Below are 12,086 nucleotides of genomic sequence, written 5' to 3' on the forward strand. Positions count from 1 at the left end.
TGAATCAAAGGGAAGAATTAAGGTTAAAAGAATTTGATACCTCGTGAGGTGTCAAGAAGATTCTATGAAAATTCTTATTATTGAATACCAGTTGGAAATCATTAGATGCGAGGATGCATATCTTATAACAAAAGAGGAATGTACTCAAATTTTTTATTTAAGTTACTTACAGAAAACATAATTGACGAGAAATATTAAAAGGGGGGGGGGTTAGCAGTTGGCTGCACTCTGAAGAATTGTCAGTTCACTGTTGAATTATTCAGCCTAAAAGCACAAGCTTTTTGGTGGAGAAGCTCAACTTAAACATGAAGCCGTCCAAGATCCCAAAGTTAGATTGTTCCCAGCACTCTCTTTCACGTGTTGCCCCTCTTTTGGGTGGCAGTACACATTGCATGTGTCTCCCTTCTTTTTGCTGTCATACACAAATGTATCATTAATGTAGTGAGCTTGGTGCCTCTGATACCTGGCTGGATTAGCCAACCCATAAGATTAAGTTATTAGTTGGAGGGGTCCAATTGGTATATGAAGTCCAAGTCGACATAGTTTGTTGACGTGGGATTATTCCCAGCAGACTTAATATTTTCACTGTCATTTTAGAAGGAAATAATTTGCCTTTATATATGTGCTATAAATACTTATTTTCTGACATCAACTTTTCAATTCACGCTAACTGGATGTTCGGACCAAGATGCTTGGGCCTCATCGCAGGTCAGTTTTATAATTTGGTAAGCAACTAAACAATTAGAGCACTGGCATTTTTTATAAAATATCCTTGCACGAAGATTTTGGTCCTTTACTCTTTATCGTTAATATACAAATAGTCAGTTAATTGCCCACTGGGGTTGGTTCTAATTCTAGTTTTTGGGTGTTTGCATTGATGGGAAGGACGGATGTTGAGGTAGACTTGGGTTGCATTATCATATGGTTCACCATACTCTCAAGAGGGCCATGGAGTCTAGCCCTCTTTATCTTGAGAGATTTGGTCCATAGGCTCAGTATTGAACATTGTGTCCTGCTGGAGGATTAAATCAAGCTACTCTGTGGCACATATCCTTCTAGCTAAGCATGAGGAAGAAAGGGATGCTAATGTACTCTGACTTCCGTGCGGTGCAGTTGTAGTAACTCATTTGTTGGCGGCTCTGTTTTTCTTTTATCTTGTTTCCCATATTTTCTGTCCTTGAATTTCTTGTTCTCTATAAATAATCTCTCAGTTCTGGGAGAAAGAGAATGTCAATGTTGGATACTCTCATCAAACCAATCTATGATGCAGGGGAAGTAAACAGCTGTCTGTTTGATCTAGTGATCAATGCAAGTTTGTTTTTATTATTACTAAGCAAGTTTTTCTCTTTCTCCTGTGTGTATATGCGTGGTATGTAATCCTATATTAATGGCATCACTTTTAAACTGCAGGCCCTTTGAACTTCTTCAGCGGTTTAGTGTGCAGGAGTTTGCTGAGGGAAGCTTTCATCCATTTGAGTGTGCTCAGAGCTAATCTCTTTCATGTCAATTTGACAGGTAGTCATTGCTTCAGGCAATTATCTATCACATACTTTTTTTTCTCTTCCACTTCTTGGATTGCCCCAGCTGATTCTTTTTATGCCTCCGAAGTGATGTGTAATATAACAGTTGTCCTGTGAAAAACTGCAAATAGCTAGGCATGGATTTAGCTTCAGCTGTCAAAAAACTACCATCTTCTTAACATATTGGCTCTTGGCAATGGATGGAGCCAGCAATGTTTTCGACTCTTTGTAAATTGCTGCTTATATTCTTTGCATGGTCATTTGCATTTCTGGTAGTAATACATGCTGTAGGATCCATATACACTGTTGACTTAATTTTTCGGTTACAGGTTAAACTTCATGAACTTCAATGGTGGACTCATCTGTTGTCCCCTTCAAAGTATTAAAAAGGACGCCAGAATTGGAGAAGGGTGGGAAGGTGATGGAAATGAGCCAACAATTCCTGCAACAAACGAGGTTCTATTTATCTCAAAAGTATAATCGTGTCATAAGAGTCTCATGCCAATTGTACATTTTTGTTATATGGTATCCAGCAATAAGAAAGGCTATGTATAGTTGTGGATGGGTCTCCCGGTCTTTTCTTCCAACCATTGATCATTTCCTGCACATCAATGCTTTTCACAAAATTGTCTTACTAAATTCATTGTCTCTCCAGCGGTCCAGCCTATGTTCCATTTGTACAGTTATGTTCCTTTTTGCGGCAATTAAGTTTGTGTTTTGGGTTTTTCTTTTCCCCAATGGTCCCTTTTTCTTTTCTTTTTTTTTAAACAATAATAATAAGATGGGTACACTATAGAAGGGGGTGGGAAATGTAACAGCTAGGAGACTCGAACTTGAGACCTTTTGGTGAGCTTTGCACACCACAACCTCACCAACTTCACTTTACGAGGGATGTCGAAGGGATGGAATTGAAATTTACAAACCTAAAAAAAGACATTTTTTGTAATCATTAGATCACTTGATTTTATTATTAACTCTTACAAAAAAAATATTATTAATTTTAAATCATTTCATATTTAGTTATAAAAAAAATAACATCACTTGGCATCTAAATTCCTTAAATGAATAAAGTAAAATAAAAAAATACATCTAAAAGGCATCATTACTAAATATGAAAAAAAATTAACTCAAGTAATTTAAGACAATTATGTCAGGTAATTCTTAAATCATTTTTTTCTTTAATTTCCTTTTGCAACCAATTAGAGCTCTCATGTTTGCTCTTCATCTTTTCAGCTGAAAAAAATAATTTTTTTTTTTTTTTTTTTTTTTTTTTTTTTTGGAGGGGAGGGGAGGGGGAAGGGAATAAAATTCAATTGCTTATCGTAATTTGCATTAACATAGGCATTGGCATAACATGAGTAGGAGCTGGTCCAGCAATTCAATAATTCATAATCAATTTGATGGAACTTTTAGTTAAGAGAGTACGCCCTAAGCACCTCACGTAAAATGTGGCCTATGAGATCTTCGCAGCAACCATGTACAGGATTATTTTGCTATACTGATTTTTAATTAACTCTATAAGTTTATCAAAAGAAACTAACTTAAGGGTCACTTCATTTTATAGATTTCTGTATACCCTTTTTATCCTTGCATTTTTTATGGGAAAAAAAAAACTCTGCCCGTCTACACCTCCAGTGTGTGGGGGCAGCTGGGTATTTTTCATACCCAGCTGTGTCTGGGCGTAGGGAACTTATGGTATAATTTTAATTCTTGTACTTTGAGCTTGTCAAAGTTTAAAGCTGATAGCCCCGCTATCAGGATTCCACTGAAGATATCAATGGCCAGTGGGTGACTCCTTGGTGAGGGTTTAGCATTTTATTCTTGTAGTTTATGTTCAGGGATTTTCTTGATATAAGAATATTTATGTGAATTAAAAATGAAACATTTACAGTGTCACTCTCAAGAGTATGTCACTATTAGAGAGACACCTCTTGCATAATTCACAATTGCGTTCAGTTCCTTTACCGTTAATCTCCGTTAAAGGAGGGTCTGAAATGGCGTTTCCATTTTGACTAGAATACCATTGTGAATCCTATGCTCTTCTTCTTCTTCGCCACACTAAGTCAACGATCGACGAACAACCTAACCCTTCCTCACCCTTAGCCCCGCCATTGCAAAACTCTTGTCCAATCCACTGCCGTTGCAATTATAGAGTATATTGGATATGAGAAATAAGTACCCGCTAAAGAGAAAGAAGAGCAACACAGCTAAAAGCACGAGAAGAGAACATGAAAGATCATGTGGAATCACTAGACGAAAAGGCTAAACCTAACATAGGAGCAAGGCAAACTCCAAGCGTCAGAAACGTGATTTTGAGTACAGCCCCTTAGAGATAAGGGCGAGCTGCCTTGTCTACAAAGTTTTGCTGGAAGAAGAAGCGTGTACCAAGCAACCAAGAAACGGCTGAGCAAGCTGATTGTTGACCAAAGAAGCAAGGGTGCTACTATATCAGTTCACAAACCTATTACTAAGATGTGTTAGCATGCTTTGACACGGGAGAGTGCTTATAGTTAGGTTGCGTGCTGATGCTCGTTTATAGCGGTAGTCCTTTTCTTGCTGGGCTAACGCGCGATGTTTGACCATTAACAATAGAAGCGAAAGCCGCGATCAAACCAAAATAGTGTTATAACACTAGTGTTATAATCCCAGATACCTGTGATCAAACCAGAGAAAGAGGAGAAGAAAGAAGAAAGAAGAAAGAAGAAGAAGAGAGAGAGGCGAGATTGAGATACTCCCAAGAGAGGGGAAAAACCCCGATCAAACCAAAATAGACTGCCGTAGGCTAGACCCTAATATTTATATATTAGAAACATATAAATAGGTACAATAATACCCTTAAACATCTAGTCAACCCTAATACAGAGACAAGGATCAATAGGACATAATTGTCCCTATCACCCCTGTCGCTGATTGAGCTAACGCCTCAATCTTAACACTCCCCCTCAAGCTGGAGCATATACATCACCTATGCTTAGCCTGGTACAACCATTACAAAAACTATGAGTAAATAAAGACTTAGTAAACATGTCTGCCAATTGATCTGAGGAAGAGACAAAAGGGGTCTCAACCAACTTCTTTAGAACAACATCACGAACAAAGTGGCAGTCCACCTCGATGTGCTTGGTTCTCTCGTGGAAGACCGGGTTACTAGCAATGTACACAGCAGTTTGGTTGTTACAATACATCTCATAGGCTTGATTACTGAAAAACCCAACTCCATAAGTAACGACCATAGCCACATCAACTCAGTAGTGGTGTGAGTCATAGCTTTGCATTCTGCTTCAGTACTAGATTGAGCAATGGTAGTCTGCTTCTTACTTCGCCATGTAATCAGACTACCTCCAACAAATGTGCAATACCTTATAGTGGACCTACGATCACTAGCAGAGCTGGCCCAATCAACGTCAGAGTAGCTGACTAGTTTCATATGCTGATTAGGATAATAGATCAGCCATTTTCCAGGAGCACCCTTTAAATATCAAAGAACACGAACAATAGCATCCCAATGAACTTTCTGAGGAGACTGCATGAACTGACTAAGGACCCCAACAACATAAGAAATGTCAAGTCGTATGACAGTAAGATATATCAACTTGCCAATCAAATTCCTGTACTGATGCACATCCTAGAGAGGTTCACCATCAATAATACTAAAATTTTGGTGAGGATCCATAGGGATATCTACAGGCCTCGATGCAAGTATACCAGTATTAGATAAAAGGTCCAACACATACTTCCTTTGAGACAAACTGATCCCCTTCTTACATCGAACCACTTCAATCTTGAGGAAATAGTAAAGCTGACCTAAGTCCTTGGCTTGAAAATACTGTTATTGGTACTTCTTCACTTCAAAGATTTATGTCTCATCATTACCAGTAAGAATAATATCATCCACATAAACAACCAAGACAACCAGCTTATTACTTCTGCGATGGACAAAGACAGAATGATCAGAGTAACACTGAGAAAATCCATAAGTTACTATGGTAGTTCTGAACTTGTCAAACCATACCCCAGGGGATTGTTTAAGTCCATAGATAGCCTTGTGTAGACGACACACACGGTCTCTATTCTCCCCCTGAGCAACATAACCAGGAGGTTGCTCAATATGCACCTCTTTCTATAAATCACCATACAATAAGGCATTATTGATGTCTAACTAAAACAATGGTCAATCAGAGTTGACAGCAAGAGAAATAAGTAGGTGAATAGAGTTCAACCTAGCAATTATAGAGAAGGTCTCAAAATAATCCACCCCATATGTCTGAGTATACCCCTTGACAACCAGACGGACTTTCAACCGCTCAACAGAGCCATCAGAATGATACTTAATAGTGTAAATCCAACGACACTTCACCAAGTCCTTACCCGGAGGTAAATCTACCAAACTCCAGGTAGCACGATTCAAGAAATCATCAATTTCTACATCCATGGTAGCTTTCCATCCAGGGGTACGCAAGGCCATACTGGTAGCATACCCAACCTTTTGATTTGAGTATTATACACACCTAAAAAATGATGAAATTTTAAGCCTTTTTTTTTTTTTTATGTTAAATGATTCCCCCAATGCAAATCAAAGCATGGAGCTATATCTTGGTCGAAACTGATTGAAATCTCCAAGTTATCTTGGTTTCGACCAAACGAAACGAAATCTAGAATCAAAACCCATTTCTTTACCCTAGGTTTCACATCGAATTTTAGAGTCAAACCTCGAAGTCAACCTCAAAATGAGATCAAGCACATCTAAGTTTCAGGTTTGATCGTAACCAAGTCTAAAACTGAGATCTTGATCCTTCGATCATAGAGACCAAGAAGTTTTTAAGGCCTTCGATTGCTTTTAGTTTCGTATTTCACTCATGATTTCTAATTTATAAATTCAAAAGAGGTTTATTAAATGTATCTTATTTGTATCTATCTATATCAGTCCATATCAAATAGTATTGATTGATACCAAATAGATACAAATTGTTTTTAAAAAATAAAAAGTATATATCAACCGACATGACATCATACACAATGTTCCTGATTTTGATGTTCCACGAGCTGGCAAAATAGAAGGGTTTTTTTTTTTTTTGTTGGGGGGGGGGGGGGGGGGGGGGACAAATCAACCGGGGGAGGGGGCGGGGGGAGGGGTGTGTGGAGGGTTGTTCTTATTTTATAGAATAAATTGCGGTGGCTGTTTACTAAACAAATAATAATAATAATAATAATAAAAGAATGCCTAATAATACGCCAAGCATAATATTTAATTTGTAATTTTTTATATTCCAAGTCCCAAACTTGGGTTTACAAAATGAGACTGCATTGCTCCACTGTCTATGACAAGTCTAACAAAATTTTTTGGCTAAGCTAACTGTGTATTCTATAAGGGTAAATATATCTCGTTAATAGCAAATTATGCAATGGTAGGAAAGCATATTGAAGCAAGCATAAGGGGTCTTTTACTTGGATTAAAACAAGCTATAGATCAAGGATGGAAGATCAATGAACTCTTATAGTGAGATGCAGAGGACTTGGAACTACTGTTTTTTGGAACCAAGCACCACCTCGTGGCCTTTGAGCATTATTCCCATTTTTTTAGATGTTCAATTTACTCTCCTTTCCATTTTGTTCTTGCTCAAGTTTAACATTGCTGTTGGTGTTTTTTGTCAAATATTAAGCTTTCTTTCTATGATTAAACATTCTACCATCTCCTTAACTAATATGGACATGGATGTAGTATCATTTTTGAAGTAATGATTTTTCTTTTCTCTAAAAAGGAAAAAAAAAAAAATTTTTGATTTTCTTTTTTTATTATAAATGAATTGAATCTGATCGGATCTACTGAATTTCTTATTATTTTATTTTGGTTTCGTTTTCAGAAACTTTGAAAAAATCGGTTTTTTATTTTTTAATTTTTTTAAGAGGAAAACTATATATTAATAACAAACCAATTGGATCCACGCCACAATAAACTGATAAAAAAAAAAAAAACCAATAATGCAATAAAATTCAATTTGCTCAAAACATAAGGGCGGTCAAATGATCACCCTACGCCTTCTTGGATGCCTCGGCTTAGTTATGCCGATAACGATTGAATCGATCAATTTTATACTTAGTTTTCACAAAAAAACAAAAAACAAAAAAAACAAAAAACAAAAACAAACTAATTTTTTACTATTTTACCCCTAAACTGATACTGATAAACAATCCAGATCGATCAAGTATTAGTATCGATCTTAGCAGATACTAATATGTTGCAGTTGATACAGTTGATCCAATACCGATACTTGAAACATCCTCGGATCATGTTCACATTAGTCCCCACACCAAGGTTCTAAAACTCCAGACTAATCTCAAGATCGATCAAGGCCGATATCAACCCGATATCGATTTAGATCGGACTGTATTTGACAGTTTTCCCCTTTTTTTTTTTTTAATAAAAATTAATTTTTAGGGGAGAAAATGTGAAAACAATGTGGCTCCTACACTTAAGACACAAATTGGGTGAAATAACCGACCCACCCTCCATACAAAGTGGAAATCCCATCCATTCTTTCACGTGTGCTCCTATTAACCCCCACACTAATATAAGTGCCATGCAATTTTTCACGGAAGCCTCTCCTAAATTTTTATCATGTTTTTACCCTTGAATCGTACTTATTTATCAAGATCTGATCAGTCAGGAGGTCAAGGATCAATTTAGACCGATATCAGTCCAATTCGAGTTTTAGAATCATTCTCCACACTAACACAATCATTTCCCTTCTTTGACACAAAGGCTACATAACTAGGTAAATTATAATTTATAATAAAAAAAAAAACTATAACTATAACAAGGGAAAATGTTGGATATGACACTGATATACCATAAACTAACATCCATTATGTCTATCTCTCTCTTCCCCTATTTGAAATGACTCTTATATTATTCTTGTATGATACCTCGTAATGTGATCCCATTGATACTATCATTTAGCATAATATTATAAACATACCCATCGCTCTACAATAAAAAATCAAAATCATTAATTGAAAAAATAAAAAACAATAACCGACTTAGACCGACCATACCAATATAATAATTTTGGTTCCGTTTTTAAGAATTAAGTATTTGAAAAACATCCAAAAAAAAAAAAAAAAAAAAAAAATCAAGCTGAATCGAACGACACCCCTAGTCCCTTACCACTTACTTTTTTTTTGATAGAAATCCCCTACCACTTACAGTGACTAGACAGACTAACTTTGGCAATTGTGTCAGAAGGGATGGTGACGTTTTGTCGTGACTCTAATTTTTAAATATATGAGAGAGAAAGACCCCACGTACACGGTGCACGGTTAAAGACGATCGAGAAGAGAGAGAGAGGGTCCCCAAGAACACGGTTCACGGTTAAAGACTAATGAGAGATGTTAAGCTGGACTGGGACCACGGTGTGCCATCCCGTTAAGTCTAGGATTTAATAAAATAAAAACCATGTGGCTATCCCGTTAAGTCTATAATGTCTCCCTATATTCTAATCGAACGGTTTTCTTCTAGTATCTGGAATTCTATCAACGGAGTTTATAGCATGGGATCATCCTATTAATTCATAAATGGATTACAATACTATTCCCGCACCAGGAAAAAAAAAATCAATTCTCTATAGAGGAAGATTCTCTTAGGACGATAGTCATTTGCTGGGGCATCCAAATAGAATTTGCACCTCAACTTTATAGACCGTAGATTCCAAAGCCGCTCGATCAGCCATAACGTCGCTTTCAGAAATTATTTTCTTTCTTTTTCCAGCTGAAAATGACCTGCACCAAAAAGAAAAAAAAAATGACGTTTTTTTTTTTTTTCTATTTTATAAGAGAGAATAACCCTATCCGGCTGCATGGTCCCTGTCTCAGCACGGGAAATAATGACTCCACCCTTGTGAATTACAGAATATCCATTCTTAAGTATGGATGTCAATTGGTTGATTTGGATTGGTTTCAATTCAGTTTCATCTAGTTTAGTATGAGAATAAGTGAAATCTAATTATGAATCAATTTGATTTGGTTCTAGTTTCTTATTCGTTTACTATCAGTTTGGTTTCGGATTGATCTCGAATATACTCAAAAGTATATATATATATATATATATATATTCTTTTATGTATTTTGGATTGCTATTAATTTTGATCCGATTTCGTAAATCTATTTTGATGTCTTATCAATTTCGATATGGTTCAATTTGTTTTAATCTCACGAGACCTAAAAACTGAAAACATGATCTAATAAGTTCATATTGATTTTGATTCAGTATGATTTCATCGGTTCAAGATAGGTTTTGATATCCCAGATTAAGGGTGAAAGTTTGGCCCTGATAACCGGAACTTGCCTTGGCCCACCTTGAGTCCACACTGAGCCCAAACAAGGCTTGGACCAAGTTTTTTGATCTTGAGGGCTAGTTAGGGTTCAAAAATCCCAACCCTAGGTCAACCCGAGCCCGACTCAACTTAGCCTAAAATTTAATTATGAATTTTTTTATTAGAATTTAGGGCCCCTATTGGTATTTCATTTTTTTATAAATTTTTAATGTATAAAATATAGATGACAAAAACAAGTCAATCAAGGTCAATCCAACCATTGTAGAAACCAAGGTTAACCCAACCCAACTTGGCCCTGATAGGGTCAATTAGGGCCGAGTTGTATTGGTATGATCTTGATAAGGTTGGGTTCGACAGAATCGAATTTTGATGACCTAAGATTGGGTTAGTGTTTTAAGAAACCCAGCCCAACCCGTGTTTCACCCTTACCTCTAATTAACTGTGCAATGGTGGAAGTCCCACGCCACGAGATAGCTTTCTTTCTTTGTTTCTAAGCTTATTGGAAAAAAGAAGTCTTCTAGTAAGACGTAATAAAACCCAGCCAAAGTTTGTTTTCTTGGTTGTTTGGCGACGGCCAACCGCAACCTTCTCTTCCATTCCAGTCTCTCTCTCTCTCTCTCTCTCTCTCTCTCTCTCTCTCTCTCTCTCTCTCTCTCTCTCTCATTGTTTGATACAGAGTGATCACAGATTATAGAACAAAGGAGATAGATGAGCAATCGAGGAAGGGAAGCACCATCATCAACCACCCTTGAGTGTTGCATGTGTGGGGATTATGGCTTACCAGAGGAGCTCTTTCGATGCAAGATTTGCCTCTTCAGATTCCAGCACAGGTAATTAACTCATCGATCATCATAATAGAACCCACAAGTTTTACAGATTTGAGATTATACTCATCAGTCATCAATTTGTTTCTCAATTGCAGATACTGTAGCAATCTCTACCCAAAAGCAGAGTCCTATAGAGTCTGCAATTGGTGTTTAAAAAGAAAGGGAAGGAAGATCATTGATGGAGGAGCACACAATTCCTCTTCTTCTCTCTCTTCTGCAAATAATAATAGTGAGAGAAGGGAAGAAGATGGAAGCAAGAACAACAGGAAGAATAATAGAAGGGATGATCATGTGCTTGTGGGTGTGAAAGCCCAGAGGGGAAATCTTCAATTGCATCTACAGAGTCCAATGAAGAAACAGAGATCGCCGGATCGATCATCGCTGGCTCGGAAGAGAATTAACCCAAGTGGGTGTTTGGAGAAGACGCTTAGAAGAACCAAATCGGAGGAGATCCAAAAGAGTGGGATCATCAAACAGGTTTTCAGAGGTAAGGTTCGAAGGTATAAGCTTTTGGAAGAAGTTTCCAGTTAATGTATCCCAATTTGATCAGAAATCACTTCTTCTTCTTAGATGTAATTAAATTGAAAGATCAGAGTGAGATTAGAGAGAGGACTAATGGGTTTGAGAGGAGGCTTCTGGACTGGACAATGATCATCCTCAACTTTTGGATCCAAATTCACAAAAACCCTTTTTGAGTTTTGAGAATTTAACTTGAAATTTTGCTTTGGAGTGGACAAGGATCATAGTATCATACTGAACTTGTTTTTTTTTTTTTTTGGTCTCAAATTTTTAAAGATAGAATATTTCATCTTTCCCTGTTTCTGACCTTTATTGTAGTACTGAAGGAGGAGGAGAATGATGACTAAGATTTCTAATAATGGGGTGTTTTTTGATTGAAGGAAGCGCGTTATTATGATTAGGGTTCCAATCGGTACTTGTTAATTATTTTCAATAATGTGTTGAAATCAAGGTCCCCAATGCATAATCTAGAAAACTAAACCACTGCATTTACCCAGTTAAGAAAGAAATAAAATAAAATAAAGGCGGAGAGCTTTATGTCTAGATTGGCCCTGTAATTTTTTTATTTTTTATTTTTTATTTTTTTTTAACCAAGGTGCGCATTTCTACTAATCCTCAGGGCGATGAGATGATTCGAACTTGGGATTGTGCGTCTATCCACACAATTTCTAATTCGTCCTCACCATTTGGACAACCCACGGATGGGTGTGGAGTGGTTAATTCACCCCTAGGTGTCAATGCCACACTCCCGGAGAGAATTCTTTTTCTCATAAATAAATCTTTTGAAAGAATGGCATACTATGTGGGCATTCTTTCTCCCTAATAATTATGTAGTTTCACATATTTCAATTAGGTATGTAACCCTTTAAGTATGGGGAAAATTTGGTATG

The 12,086-nt window shown here is 36.8% G+C and overlaps 1 protein-coding gene and 1 long non-coding RNA gene across 2 annotated transcripts; both read left to right on the forward strand.

Moving 5' to 3' along the window:
- The first annotated feature begins 1,387 nt into the window (after positions 1-1,387).
- Positions 1,388-2,253, forward strand: LOC122085901. Its single transcript, XR_006142266.1, has 2 exons — positions 1,388-1,515; positions 1,850-2,253. It is a non-coding gene; the product is annotated as an uncharacterized LOC122085901 (long non-coding RNA).
- An 8,164-nt stretch (positions 2,254-10,417) lies between these two features.
- Positions 10,418-11,414, forward strand: LOC122076636. The gene is made up of 2 exons (XM_042642047.1): positions 10,418-10,680; positions 10,773-11,414. Exons 1-2 carry the CDS (start codon positions 10,559-10,561, stop codon positions 11,206-11,208), a joined length of 558 nt encoding a protein of 185 aa, XP_042497981.1. The 5' UTR covers positions 10,418-10,558; the 3' UTR covers positions 11,209-11,414.
- The last annotated feature ends 672 nt before the right edge of the window (positions 11,415-12,086 follow it).

The sequence above is a fragment of the Macadamia integrifolia genome, chromosome 1, assembly GCF_013358625.1.
Source record: "Macadamia integrifolia cultivar HAES 741 chromosome 1, SCU_Mint_v3, whole genome shotgun sequence".
NCBI lineage: Eukaryota > Viridiplantae > Streptophyta > Magnoliopsida > Proteales > Proteaceae > Macadamia > Macadamia integrifolia.

Excerpts from the sequence above, each read along its gene's own strand:
- LOC122076636 (XM_042642047.1), top strand. The coding sequence starts at position 10,559 with ATGAGCAATCGAGGAAGGGAAGCACCATCATCAACCACCCTTGAGTGT. Across the intron at positions 10,681-10,772 it reads CTCTTCAGATTCCAGCACAG|ATACTGTAGCAATCTCTACC; the intron begins GTAATTAACTCA and ends TCTCAATTGCAG.